Below are 15,480 nucleotides of genomic sequence, written 5' to 3'. Positions count from 1 at the left end.
TGTGTGCAGTGTTACAAATACAAATCCATACAAAAAAGAAGTCAAATCCCATTTAAAATTACTTGAGATTACAATTGTTGACATCCATCTATTGGAAAAATAAAGAAAAAAAAACTGCGCGCGGCCCCCCTCCCAGACCATGCCAGGCCCTTCGAGTCTGGTATGGATTTAGAGGGGAACCCCGCGCCAATTTTTTTTCTTGAAAATGGCGTGGGGTCCCCTCGAGGATCCAAACCAGACCCTTCTCCGGGCATGCAGCTTGGCAGGCCAAGAAAGAGTGGGGGATGAGTGATAGCCCCCCTTCCTAAACCATACCAGGCCGCATGCCCTCAACATGGGGGGGTGCTTTGGGGCGGGCGGGGGGGCAAAGGCCTCATCCACGCAACTGTGGCTGTGGGGGTCTGCGGGGCAGGGGGCTTTTTGGAATTTGGAAGGCCCCTTTAACAAGCGGGCCCACAGATCCTGCCCCCCCCCCACCATGTGAATGAGTATCTGGTACCCTTACCTATTTAGCAAAAAGTAAAAAAAACAAGAGACAAGTTTTTGACAAATAGTTTATTAAAAAATAAAAAAATGCTCTGACATTTCTTCTATAGTTAAGGGGCCATCCAGTGGCATGGCCCCTTCTGACATCATGGACTGGCGCATGCTGGGCATGTAACATAACAAGAGGGCGGGGCCACCAGGTGACCTTGCCAGGTGGCCCTGCCCCTTACCTATATAAGAACTGTCAAAGCGCAGAGGAGGTGTTCGGCGGGAGGCCCTCCCAGAAGGCAGAGCATTTTTTAGTTTATATTTACAGTGGGGATCGAAAGTTTGGGCACCCCCAGGTAAAAATGTGTATTAATGTGCATAACAAAGCCAAGGAAAGATGGAAATATCTCCAAATGGCATCAAATTACAGATTAGACATTCTTATAATATGTCAAAAAAAGTTAGATTTTATTTCCATCATTTACACTTTCAAAATTACAGAAAACAAAAAAATGGCGTCTGCAAAAGTTTGGGCACCCTGCAGAATTTATAGCATGCACTGCCCCCTTTGCAAATCTGAGACCTGCCAGTGTCATGGATTGTTCTCAATCATCGTCTGGGAAGACCAGGTGATGTCAATCTCAAAGGTTTTAAATGGCCAGACTCATCTGACCTTGCCCCAACAATCAGCACCATGGGTTCTTCTAAGCAGTTGTATAGAAAACTGAAACTGAAAATAGTTGACGCTCACAAAGCTGGAGAAGGCTATAAGAAGATAGCAAAGCGTTTTCAGATGTCAATATCCTCTGTTCGGAATGTAATTAAGAATAATGGCAGTCATCAGGAACAGTGGAAATTAAAGCAAGATTTAGAAGACCAAGAAAAATATCAGACAGAACAGCTCACAGGATTGTGAGAAAAGCAATTCAAAACCCACGTTTGACTGCACGATCCCTCCAGAAAGATCTGGCAGACACTGGAGTTGTGGTACACTATTCCACTATAAAGAGATACTTGTACAAATATGGTCTTCATGGAAGAGTCATCAGAAGAAAACCTATTCTAGGTCCTCACCACAAAAATCAGTGTTTGAACTTTGCAAATGAACATATAGACAAGCCTGAGGCATTTTGGAAACAAGTTCTGTGGACCGATGAGGTTAAAATATAACTTTTTGTCCGGAATGAGCAAAGGTACATTTGGAGAAGAAAGGGCACAGCATTTAATGAAAAGAACCTCTGTCCAACTGTTAAGCATGGGGTGGCTCAATCATGCTTTGGGGTTGTATTGCAGCCAGTGGCACAGGGAACATTTCACGAGTAGAAGGAAAATGGATTCAATAAAATTTCAGCAAATTTTGGATGGTAACTTGATGCCATCTGTGAAAAAGCTGAAGTTAAAGAGAAGATGGCTTCTACAAATGGATAATGATCCTAAACACACCTCAAAATCCACAGGGGATTACATCAAGAGGCGTAAACTGAAGGTTTTGTCATGGTCTTCACAATGTCCTGACCTCAAAATTATTGAAAATCTATGGATAGACCTTAAAAGAGCAGTGCGTGACAGACAGCCCAGAAATCTCAAAGAACTGGAACACTTTTGTAAGGAAGAATGGGCAAAGATACCTTAACCACTTAACGACCGCCGCATGCCATTGTACGTCATCACAATGGCATGTACAGGCACAAGCACGTACATGTACGTGCTTGCCTTCCAGTGGGTGGGGGGTGTCCGATCGGACCCCCTCCCGCTGGATGCGGCGGTCCGTTTCACTTCAGGAGCGATCCGGGATGAGGGGATGGCCGTTGGTTTCTGGCCATCCCCTCTCGATCGCTCCTGGCGAATGAGAAGCTTCCTCCCACTGTGTATTGTATACACAGGCAGGGAGGAAGTGATGTCATTCTCCTTGGGGCGGTCTTATTGACCAGACTACGAGGAGAGGACACAGTAAGTCTGCACCAAACACTACACTGACACTAACTAACACACAGGCACACAAACCCCCCCCCCCCCCCCCCCCCCAGTCACAGTGTCACTGATTGCAGTGATCATTTATTTACTGTGACATTCAGTGTCAGTTGTAAAAGTAAAAAGTGTCAGGGCAGTTAGTGTTAGGTCCAGGGTAGCCCCCTACCACCCCCCAATAAATATTTAACCCCCTGATTGCCCTTAGAGTTAACCCTTTCACCCCCTTTTGCCAGTGTCACTAAGCGATCATTTTTCTGATCGCTGCATTAGTGTCGCTGGTGTCGCTAGGTAGCTAGTTATTTTTTTATGTTCCCCGCCAGGTTTTTATAGCGCTAGGTACCCCGATATACTACCCAATAATGGTTTTAACCCCCTGATTGCCCCTAGTTAACCCTTTCACCCCCTTTTGCCAGTGTCACTAAGCGATCATTTTTCTGATCGCTGCATTAGTGTCACTAGTGTCGCTAGGTAGCTAGTTATTTTTTTAGGTTCACCGCCAGGTTTTTATAGCGCTAGGTACCCCCATATACTACCCAATAATGGTTTTAACCCCCTGATTGCCCCTAGTTAACCCTTTCACCAGCGATCACCGTATAAGTGTCACTGGTGACGCTGGTTAGCCAGTTAGTTATTTAGGTTCCCCGTCAGGTTTTTATATAGCGCCAGGGACCCCCATATACTACCTAATAAAAATTTGAACCCCCTGATTGCCCCTAGTTAACTCTTTCACCAGTGATCACCTTATAAGTGTTACGGGTGACTCTGGTTAGTTAGTTTGCTTTTTATAGCATCAGGGCACCCACCATTTATTACCCAATAAAGGTTTAACCCCCTGATCACCCGGCGGGTGATATCAATTAGGTTTTAGGGTCAGGGTCTGAGTCGCCCCAGGCAGCGCTAGGCTAGTGCCAGTACCGCTAACACCCACGCGCAAAGCATAAACCTCCCGTAGTGGTATAGAATCTGAACAGATCAATATCTGATTAGATCTATACTAGCGTCCCCAGCAGTTTAGGGTTCCAAAAAAACGCATTGTTAGCGGGATCAGCCCAGATACCTGCTAGCACCTGCGTTTTGCTCCTCCGCCCAGCCCACCCAAGTGCAGTATCGATCGATCGCTGTCACTTACAAAACACTAAACACATAACTGCAGCGTTCGCAGAGTCAGGCCTGATCCCTGCGATCGCTAACAGTTTTTTTTTGGTAGCGTTTTATATTTAAATCCAGAAGGCAGTGCTTGGTTTTCGGGGTCCCGTACGTGGCTAGGCTCCCAAAAAGTCCCCCACATGTGGTATCCCCGTACTCGGGAGAAGCAGCAGAATTTATTTTGGGGTGTAATTTGACTTATGCCCATAGCATGTGTGAGCAATATATCATTTAGTGACAACTTTGTGCAAAAAAAAAATTTTTTTAATATTCCTGCAACTTGTGGCAAAATATAAAATATTTCATGGACTCAACATGCCTCTCAGTAAATAGCTTGGGGTGTCTACTTTCCAAAATGGGGTCATTTGGGGGTGTTTTGTGTTATTTTGGCATTTTATGGCCTTCAAAACTGTGATAGGTAGTGAGGAGTGAAATCAAAAATTTGCACCCTTAGAAATCCTGAAGGCAGTGATTGGTTTTCGGGGTGGCGTACGCGGCTAGACTCCCAAAAAGTCCCACATATGTGGTATCCCCGTACTCAGGAGAAGCAGCAGAATATATTTTGGGGTGCAATTCCACATATAACTATGGCATGTGTGAGCAATATATCATTTAGTGACAACTTTTTGTAAACTTTTTTTTTTTTTTTTGTGTCATTATTCAATCACTTGGGAAAAAAAAAAAATATTCAGTGGGCTCAACATGCCCCTCAGCAATTTCCTTGGGGTGTCTACTTTCCAAAATGGGGTCATTTGAGGCAGGGTTTGTACTGCCCTGCCATTTTAGCACCTCAAGAAATTAGATAGGCAGTCATAAATTAAAAGCTGTGTAAATTCCAGAGAATGTACTCTAGTTTGTAGACGCTATAACTTTTGCGCAAACCAATAAATATACGCTTATTGACATTTTTTTTACTGAAGACATGTGGCTGAATAAATTTTGCCCTAAATGTATGACTAAAATTGAGTTTATTCGATTTTTCTTATAACAAAAAGTAGAAAATATCTTTTTTTCTCAAAATTTTCGGTCTTTTTCCATTTATATCGCAAAAAATGCCCGGTTAATTGTCTGGTATGAATTTTTTGGGGGGGACTCCACGCTGTTTTTTTTTTTTGTTTTTTTTGGCGTGGGGTTTCCCTCCAAATCCTGCTAATGACTGGTTAAGGATGCCATGGTCGGCTTCCTGGCCCTGCTACTTAACAACCACCTTTCACTGTACCCTAATTGGGTAAAGTTTTGCCCAATCAGTGAGAAGAATGTACTGTGCAGCACTCAGTCCATTGCAGGGTGTTCATCGGGGAGATCTCCCTGTGTTCTCACGATCCGCTGACCAGGGTGGAATAGTATTTTTGTGTTAGTCTATCAGTAATGGCATCGTTTGGCGATTTCTAGAAGATGACCCCCTACTCTCACTGTGTTCATATTTTTCAGTAATAATCACTCAGTACCAATCTTTTGTTTTTTGTCATCTGTTTTCAGTCTCTATCCAGATTTGTATATAGGCAAAATATAGTTATGCTTTTGTAAGAGTCAAAGCTCGTTTTGAATTATCGTCACTATTATATTGAAGTAACATACTTCACATAATTAGTTGGCCTAAAATTTATCAGCGTGTGAGACAGGAATGTCTGATTTAAATGTCAAGGATAACAGCCTTACAGCACAGGAATTTGGAGTATAAAGGCTTGGATTTCCTGAGATCCTGAAACGAACTGAAAAGGGCTGCATTTATTACCAGTTTGGTTAATTCCTATGTTTTTCTGTATGAATGGTTGCAAAAGCTGGTATTTGTGCACCTGTCCTTTTTTGTGGTTTTGCAAAAATTGGAAGAAAAAAAACTCCATGCTGTTGAAAATGATCATAGAAATAAAAACGGAAGTTCACTAGTAGAAGCCAGTGTTAATTTTGTCACAGAAAATATTTTCGTCTTGTAAAATTAACAATAATTTAGTTAAAATACAACTAAAACAATTCAGATCACCAAAACACAACTAAATTGGCATTTTAGTAAAGCCTATGACTAAAATTAAATTGAAATATGACATCACAATTAACACTTTTTTAGCAGCACAAACAATGTTCATGTTTGGGAAATTAGCTTTTTTCTTTTCTGCCTAATTATACTGTCATGTATGTGTCAAGGTACTTGAACAAGGGAGTATGTTTGGGGGAACTGTGAGCCAGACATTGGGATCATTTAGGAAAGGCAAATCCACTTTTCACTGCAAGTGCACTTGGAAGTGCAGTCGCTCTAAATCTAAGGGGTAGATCTGAAATGAGGGGAAGCTCTGCTGATTATATCATCGAATCATGTGCATGCTAAAATGCTGTTTATTTTCCTTTCATGTCCCCCTCCGGATCTATAGCGACTTTACTTTCAAGTGCACTTGCAGTGCAAAGAGGATTTTCCTTTAGTAAATAACCCCCATTGTGTTTTGACATCAATTTTCGGATTTAGTTTTAGTCATTAGTCTTTTGACTAAAATACCATTTTTAGTTTTAGCCGTATTTTAGTCATCTGAATGGTTTTCGTTGAATAAAATCGAATGGGTTTAGTTAAATTGTAATACATTTCTCTAGCATGTCTAAACTTGTTATATACCCCTGGAGTAAAAATCTAATAACCTAATTCCTGCATAGGGCCTACTTTACGCCGAAGAGATTAACGGTAATGAATCCTGCAGTCCCAGTCCCCTGCCCGAGATGTGCTACACAGGCTGCTTCCCTTTTACACATGGTTTGGTCCTGTTCACAACTCGATGCATATTGGCTAGCAGTCCTTGCTGATTTAAATTGGATCACTAATCTAACCCTTGGGTCGGATCCCAAAATTATGCTACTAAATGTCTTTGATCACATTGTTGGCCACTATACTAGGTTATTTTTGAGGTATGCCACCTTCTATGCACGGAGGGAGATATTTCTTCATTGGAAGGATGCCCTACCACCCACAATATGAAAAAAGAGAAATCGCCTAAGAGTTGGTTCCCAAAAAGACTCCTACCACATCCCATAGAAAATTGTGGAAAAAGAATGCCCTTGGGGGGGGATTTTGCGGGTGGGAGTATCAGTAAGGGATGGATAACAACAGTATATATAAAAGTAAACTATTTTATTCCAAAATAATAACAAATACTGTAAATATTCCTAAAATGATTTAATAGAACATTGATGCATATAACGTTGCTAGGTTCTTGGATCAACAAATGAACTTCAGAGGGAGTCCTGGAAGTGATGTGATCACAAAAAAAATCCCAACATGTTTTGGAAAAGCAGGGGGAATAAGGGTAAACATATTCATTTCCTTCCTCAGGGGTCAGATAGAAGCAAACTGTTATGTCTAATAAACAAGAGAAAAGGAGGAATTGCATTGTGATATCGTACAACGTACAATATACATTTTATATCGGTATACTTTAACAGTGTGAATTCAATCTAAGCATCACATAACATACCAAATAAAAAATAAGAATAGTACTTACAACAATAATATCCAATAGCAATAGTACACAGACAAAGCAGAGAGACGGGGCTTCCAACCTTAAAACCGCTTTTGCATCGCAATAAAAGGCACAGAGTTCAATCATATTGATTGATGGATCGGCAGATTAACTACTTCCTACCCGGCCAATGTATATATACGGCCGGGTGGGAGCTCTCTCCTTCTGCCTGAACGTCCTTTAGAAGGAGGGGGATCGCACGGGCCCACGCAACGGCCCGATCCCGATGCGTTCGTGTCACCCGCATACGGCGCATCTCGGATCGGTAGGAGGGCCCTGTGATTGGCCCTCCTGATCACATGACAGCCGTGTCCAATCACAGCTGTCGTGTGATGTAAACAAACAGCCAGTTGCTAGGCAATCAGCTCTCCTCCCTTCACACGGAAGTAGTCGCTGAGGAGAGGGGATCACTGCAGCCGGCTGGTGATCAGTGAGTATGAGCTGTTTTTTACAGCTTTTTGCTCACTGATCACCAACCTAGTGTAAAACACATTGTAAACACGAATGTCCCCAAAACACACATCCCCAAATAATAAAAACATATGTCCCACTGAAATCACATGTCCCAATGATTATCTGCACACACATGTCCGAGATCACCTGCACACATCTGTACATGTCCGTGATCGCACAAACCAATTATACACTTAATGGAAATTTTTTTTACCAAAGCAGAATACATTTTGGCTTAAATTTATGACAAAATTCTATTTTTATTGGATTTCTTTTAAAATCGAAAGAAGAAAATCTAGTTTTTTCCAAATTTCCACAATTTTTTGCTTGTATTACAAAAAATAAAAAATGGAGTCGTGAATCAAATACCACCAAATTAAAAAATTGGGCTGGGAAGGAAGGGGGCGAAAATTAAGTAGTAGTAGAAGGAACTTGCAGCCACTGTTAATTGTGTCGGCTAAAACATTTTAGTCGACTAAATGAATACTATTTTAGTGGACTGAAATACGACTAAAACTAAAATGACATTTTAGTCAAAAGGCTAAGACTAAAACTAAAACTAAATTTCAAATTTGACTTCAAAATAAAAAAAAGCCGAAGTTCAGGCAGGTAAATGTCTCTCCTTTTTGTTTGCTGACAAAAATTTGAATTTTGTGTTAGTTTTTGTCAATTGACTTCATTCAAATTTTTTTTTTTCATTTTAATTTTTATCACAAAATTAACACTGCCAACGCTACAAGTTTTATTGCTCTGAGTGACCAGTGATGTTAACTCACGGCTATATACTTATGTATTTTTAAACCATTCATCTTAATACTTCCTTTAATCACTGCCATTTGATTCTATGGCTGCTTGTTGGTATCTGATTAAATTATGACTCTATTGGATTTGTATTTTTATTTTTTTGGAACCAGAAGCCAGTATGTTTTAACACCAGGTGGGGGACTATTGTATACATAGACCTTCTCGCTTATTATCTATCCAACATGTTCAACACTTTTTTTTTTTTTTCTGATCTCCCAGTTTGGCCAGCACACCTATTATTATATTATATTTATCGTTTATTTTTTATCTCAACAGTTTAGTTGTATACTGGAATTCTTTTCCCTGTACTGGCAAGTTATTGTTATAATAAGCCTAAGGCCTCATGCACACGAGACGCAGTTAAACGCGCGTTCAGATGCAGTTGGACAGTTTTTTCAACTGCCCCTGAACTCATTCAATGTTATCCTATGTGTCCATGCACACAGTCTCGTTTTTTTCCGTTTTTATGCAGTTGCGTTTAATCTCGTTTTTCCAGAAGCAAAAAAATGCGTTCAGAAGCAAAAATTTCCACGTTTCAGACGCAAAACGCGGCAAAACGCCGCTACCGCGTTTAACCGCGTTTGCGTTTATATGCGTTTTTAAAGGTGACCTTTTTTTTTACATTAAAAATCTCAAAAATGATTGCAAATGATGAAAAACCATTAGAAAAATATTTTAAACAATTGCAATTGCAAGTGGACAATCCACAACTTGTGGCAAGTGACATGGCATGTGGCAAGTGATGTGGCAAGTGGACAATCCACAACTTGTGGCAAGTGACATGGCAGGTGGCAAGTGATGTGGCAAGTGGACAATCCACAACTTGTGGCAAGTGACGTGGAAAGTGGACAATCCACAACTTGTGGCAGGTGACATGGCAAGTGACCTGGCAGGTGACGCGGCAAGTGACCTGGCAGGTGACGTGGCAAGTGGAAAATTAACAACTTGTGGCAGGTGACTGGCATGTGACGTGGCAAGTGGACAATCCATAACTTGTGGCAAGTGACGTGGCAAGTGGACAATCCACTTGTGGCAGGAGACGTGGCAAGTGACGTGGCAAGTGGACAATCCACTTGTGGCAGGGGATGTGGCAAGTGACGTGGCGAGTGGACAATCCACAACTTGTGGCAGGTGATGTGGCAAGTGGACAATCCACTTGTGGCAGGTGACGTGGCAGGGGACCTGGCAAGGGACGTGGCAAGTGGACAATCCACAACTTGTGGCAGGTGATGTGGCTGGTGACGTGGCAAGTGGACAATCCACATCTTGTGGCAAGTGACGTGGCAGGTGATGTGGCAAGTGACGTGGCAAGTAGACAATCCACAACTTGTGGCAGGTGATGTGGCAAGTGACGTGGCAGGTGATGTGGCAAGTCACGTGGCAAGTGGACAATCCACAACTTGTGGCAGGTGATGTGGCTGGTGACGTGGCAAGTGGACAATCCACATCTCGTGGCAGGTGATGTGGCAGGTGATGTGGCAAGTGATGTGGCAAGTGATGTGGCAAGTGGACAATCCACAACTTGTGGCAGGTGACATGGCAGGTGATGTGGCAAGTGATGTGGCAGGTGATGTGACAAGTGGACAATCCACATCTTGTGGCAAGTGACGTGGCAAGTGGACAATCCAAAACTTGTGGCAGGTGACGTGGCAAGTGACGTGGCAGGTGACGTGGCAAGTGGACAATCCACATCTTGTGGCAAGTGACATGGCAGGTGATGTGGCAAGTGACGTGGCAAGTGGACAATCCACAACTTGTGGCAGGTGACGTGGCAGGTGACGTGGCAAGTGGACAATCCACAACTTGTGGCAGGTGACGTGGCAAGTGATGTGGCAGGTGATGTGGCAAGTGAAGTGGCAAGTAGACAATCCACAACTTGTGGCAGGTGATGTGGCAAGTGACGTGGCAGGTGATGTGGCAAGTGACGTGGCAAGTGGACAATCCACAACTTGTGGCAGGTGATGTGGCAGGTGACGTGGCAAGTGGACAATCCACAACTTGTGGCAGGTGCCGTGGCAAGTGACACGCTAAATACAAGTACACTGCAGCTCTCACAGCTGCTGCTACTCACTCTGGTCTCACAAAATTGCTTAAATAGTTAGTTAATACTGTTTTTTTGAGCTGGGGAGGGTCTATGATGTTAGCTTAACCAAACGCGGTAAAACGCCGCTAAATCGCGGTAAAAATCGCGGCAAAACGCGCTTTTCTAAACGCCGGTTTCAACATGTGTCCAGCAGCGTTTGCATCTGCGTCTCGTGTGCATGAAGCCTTACACATGTGCTTTTTAAAGGGAAGGTGATTACGCTTTCACTTTTAAAGTGGTAATGTTTTTGTTCTCTTGTTAGTTACCTTGTATTCATATCCCTTGTGGTGTTTTGTACAGACTGTTCCTCTGAATAACTTTAAACTGGATTTGAATCTGTGCCTTTGATGGGCCTTATCTTTTTCCTGTTTATGGCTGCAGTCTCCCTGTTCTCTGCATGACTCATCTTGCTTTCTTACAAGCAGTTTTCTCTATGCGTACCGATAAGGCTGTTTTTGCTAGAGGTCAGGGTTTTTCTCTTTTTTTTTTATTTATTTATTTATTTTTTTCCTTTTGCCAGCAATGATCTAGCTGTAGATGTTGCATCTTCATTTATGTTTATTAACTTGTTTTCCTAGGTTAACAAACAGAATACTGGAAAACGACTTCAGGAATTTGAGGTGCCTGCGCCAAAGCAATCAGATGGGATCCCCCAGGCAAGCTTGGTGGTGGCAGACAAAGAGGGCTCTGCTGAAATCATGGACCTGGTGGATAATTTAATAACTAGGAGCAATGAATCTCTTCCAAGGTTAGTTTTTTTTTATTTTATTAAACAACTCAGTGTGGCTATACATGCTCCATCTTGGCATGCAATTTACATAATTTAAGAATTGTTAAGCGTTTTGGCTAAGCAGTGATTCCAAATGCCAGGTAAAGCACAGTTCATAAGAAACAGAATTTTCGTCTTCTTGAAGAAAAGATAATTCCATGTGCACAACTTGATGTCTTTCTGCTCACTATCCTTAGTGAGATTAATGTCCATCTATGTAACAAAAATGGAAACTGAAGCGCCACACCACTTCTCCATAGAAGTGCATACACAACTTTGTTTCAATTAAAATCATGTGACCAATCCAAAAAATATACAATGCATATCAGGGAGTCCAAAGACATCAGGGCTTAAAGACTGTGTGAATAGACTAAACATGACCTGGACTAAAGTGTCAGTAAATACAATGCAACAGACTTGTATGAATCATTAGGAAATTAAATGATGTCCCCTACACATTCTCTAGATCTCATAACAATCTTCTTTCCAAATACCTTATTTTATGTGCTCAATACCATGGTCACATGAGGTTCAGGTACTTGCACTGCACCGCAATGCAAGGGGTGTGGATGGAGCAAGCAGGAAAGCTCTTACGCAGCCAGTAGATCTCGCTGCAGGAGGTTTACAAAGATTCCCTGTGGCTGGACAGAGACAGTTGTGCTATTGCAGTCACATGCCCAAAAAAAACAAAATTTAATCATAAAGAAAAAAGTTAATATAACATATATATACAAGCTGCAATTTTGTTTGTTACATATGGCACTGCTGGAACAGTTAAAGGACAAACATTTCTAAACCTATTACAAGACAATTTTATGGTCCAGTTGAGGCCCCGACTAGGAATGATGCTCTGCTGGACCTGGTAATCTCAAACCATGCAGAGCTTATTACCAATATTCATATAAAAGAACATCTGGGTAGCAGTGACCATAACATGATTTAATTTAATGTTAGCTGTAAGCTACAAAAACATATGGGAAATATGTAAAAACACTTAACTGTAAGAGAACTAATTTTACAAGGATGGGGACTGCTTGCCAAGACTTGGACTGGGAGGAAATATTGGCATCGAATACAGAAAAGACATGTCAATTCTTCAAAAAGACTGTATGCAAACTCACTGCATAGTATATTCCCATAGGCAAGGAGTTTAAAAGGCCAAAGTTAAAAAGCTATAAATAATACAAAAAGAGCGTTTAAAAAATATAAAAATGAAGGAACACTATCATTGTTTAAATGTTTCAAAGAATATAAGACCTCATCTGGAATATGGAGTTCACTTTTGGGCATCAGTTCTCTAAAAGGATATCAGACAACTGGAGAAAGTACAGAGAAGGGCACTTTCTCCAAAGGCTGGAGGAGCTCAGCTATGAGGAAAGATTAGAGGAACTGATTTTATTCTCTTGATAAGAAGATTAAGGGGGAATATGATCAATCTGTACAAATGCATAAGGGGTCCATATAGTGAACTTGGTGTTGAGTTCTTCACTTTATTTCATCTCCAAATACGGAAAGGTTTATTCAGAGTAAGAGCTGTGAAAATGTGGAATAGACTTCCTCCAGAGGTGGTTCTGGCCAGCTCAGTAGATTGCTTTAACAAAGGCCTGGATTCTTTCCTAAATGTACACGATATAACTGGATACTAACATTTAAATGTAAAGTTTATCCAGGGAATATCCGATTGCCTCTTGGGAGATTAGTAAGGATTTTTTTCCCTGCTGTAGCAAATTGGATCATGCTTTGTTGGGGGTTTTCTCCTTCCTCTGGATCAATTGTGGGTATAGGCTTGTGTATATGGGATTGAATGGTTGATTTGTTTTTTGTATGTTGTTTTTTTTTTTTTTTTAATTGTTTGAACTAGATTGACTTTTTTTCAACCTGACTAACTATGTAACAGATCCACTGTAATAAAAATATAGATAATCAATATCACTGTGTTTAATTGTGGAGTTTGTGTTGATTGACAGCCTCTGTCACATACCAACATATGTAAGCGCATCTAATTGGGCAGAAAGCAGGGCATTGAGAGGAGATATTGGGACACCTGCTGGTGGCATCCCACAGGATAACAGAATCACATGGGGTGGCTTCTAGACCAGAAACAAGAAATACACTGCTTCCAAACAGGGATTTTTCAGGGCATGCGCATGGAGAGTAGCAACAGAGGATACCCAGGATTGGGTGCTATTCTGTTGCCACTGTGAATATGGATGTACAGTGACATTGCAGGATCAACCAGGTACTTACAAACAATCACAACATGCATTACAGAAAAGTTGTGCAGATAGACCGATATCATATTTTTACGTGTAGTAGTACACAATAGTGACACTCTGCTCACTCTTCCAGAGTGATTACAAGCTCAGGCCTTTTCAGCAGCTGGTTTGGCTGCCATTCAGAGAAGACTTTTGCATTTTTTCAATGTTCTCTGGACGAGAGGGAGATTGTGATGTCATCACTCTGCCTCCCAACCTTGTCCAATTGGAGAAAACGTTGCATTCAGTGAGAAAATGCAAAGTGTTCTCTGACTGCCATCCATGTTGCATGAGCAACCTCCTGTGTTCAATAAACAGCAGCACAGACACTCAGCACAGAACCCAAAAGCTTGCAGCAATCACTATCATATCTTTGCCTACTACAGTGAATTCCAGCTTCCCCAGGGATCCCACTGGTATGGCACACTCATACTTACACTGGTCCAAACTGGACCAATGTACCTTTTGGAAAAATAACTATAGCTAAACTTTAGCTTTAGGGGGAACCTGACCTAAAATACAACAGTACTAAATTGCAGACACGTGCTTTCAATCATCCACTGTGTTTCAGTGGGGTCCCTTCGATACTGGGCCTAGTTTCTACACAGGGCCATTCACCTCTTTCCCAGGTAAGATTACAGAGTCTCAATGAGCAGTGGACATTTGAATGACATAAAGTATGCTTTAGCACCCGATTTGAGGTGGAGCTGAATTTCATCTTATAAATGATTGTAAACGTAAAAAAAAAAAAAAAAAGAAATACTTACCTGCTCTGTGCAATATTTTTTTCACAAAGTGCCCCGTTCCTCCTCTTTTGTGGTCCTCATGCCCACACTCCTGAGAGAGAGGGCGGAGAAATGCTGATCTCAGTCACAGTGCTGGATCAAGATCAGGCTGAGGCAAGTATTTAGGAGGGTTAAGAGGGATCCTAATCACATAAGGTTTTTTATTTTAATACAGAGAATGCATTAAAGTAAATAAAACCTTCTGCCTTTTACAACCACTTCAAGAAAAATTTAAATCTAGGATTCATGGAGCTTTATTGTGATACAGGATTGGATTTGAAGACTGACAAACATACCTACAGGCAGTAAAGGATGCCTGCATTTCAGCACTGTTCATTTTGGCACATTTGTGCCCAAGTTAAATACATTTTACACACATGTCATAATAACATACTTCATAAACTGATGTTGGAGACCCCAACTCTGATGGCTGGCCACTACCAAGGAAAGACCAATCAGATTGGGGGGGAAAAAAACTTGTCCCAACCACTTTAATACTTGAAAGAAGGTCTGGTAGTGATTTTAAGAGGATCCCCGCACCAAAATTAAAAAAAAAAATGTTGTGGGGTCCCCCCAAAAATCCATACCAGACCCTTATCTGAGCACGCAACCTGGCAGGCCACAGGGAAAGAGGGGGGACAAGAGAGCGCCCCCCCTCCTGAACCTCAACATTGGGAGGGTGCGCTCAACATTGGGAGGGTGTGGGCGGGGGGGCTTATCGGAATCTGGAAGCCCCCTTTTAACAAGGGGACCCCCAGATCCCGCCCCAAATGTGAATTTGTAATGGGGTACAAATGTACCCCTACCATTTTACAAAAAGTGAGAAAAACGTTAGTTTTTGACAAGTCCTTTATTAAATTCATCTTCTTTCTTCTGGTTTTCCATTCGGTGTTCTTCTCCATCTGCTTCTCCATCTTCTTCTTCCTCCGCTCTTCTCGTCCCGCCTCTTGCTCCGGCTTCTTCTCCGCGCTGTCTGCATGATCTGCCTCTGTGGAGTGTTCAGCAGTATGACGCTCCGCTTCTTCTGACACTTCTTAAATAACGGCGGACATCACCCAGTGACCCTGCCCCTTCTGACAACACAGAAAAAGCCATAGGGAAGTTGCCGTGCGTCAGAGGAGGGCGTGGTCACCGGGGGCCCTGCCCTCCATTATTTAAGAAGTGTCAGCAGAAGCGGAGCATCACACTGCTGAAGACTCCCACAGAGGCGGATCGTGAGGACGGCGTGGAGAAGCCGGAG

At 42.1% G+C, this 15,480-nt stretch overlaps 1 protein-coding gene across 4 annotated transcripts in view; it reads left to right on the top strand.

Annotated features, from left to right (window-relative positions):
• FAM13A (family with sequence similarity 13 member A) overlaps positions 1–15,480 on the top strand; it is a 290,352-nt gene that overhangs the window by 90,762 nt on the left and 184,110 nt on the right. For all 4 annotated transcript variants that reach the window (XM_077476499.1, XM_077476498.1, XM_077476500.1 and 1 more), the window contains one exon: positions 11,010–11,179. In XM_077476499.1, coding sequence (XP_077332625.1) covers positions 11,010–11,179 — 170 coding nt within the window. The remainder of the gene's footprint in view (positions 1–11,009; positions 11,180–15,480) is intronic.

This window comes from Lithobates pipiens, unplaced genomic scaffold (genome assembly GCF_037356315.1).
Source record: "Lithobates pipiens isolate NorthernLeopardFrog02 unplaced genomic scaffold, aLitPip1_a1.2 Scaffold_13, whole genome shotgun sequence".
NCBI classification, from domain to species: domain Eukaryota; kingdom Metazoa; phylum Chordata; class Amphibia; order Anura; family Ranidae; genus Lithobates; species Lithobates pipiens.
This window is presented reverse-complemented; position numbering and strand designations above follow the sequence as displayed.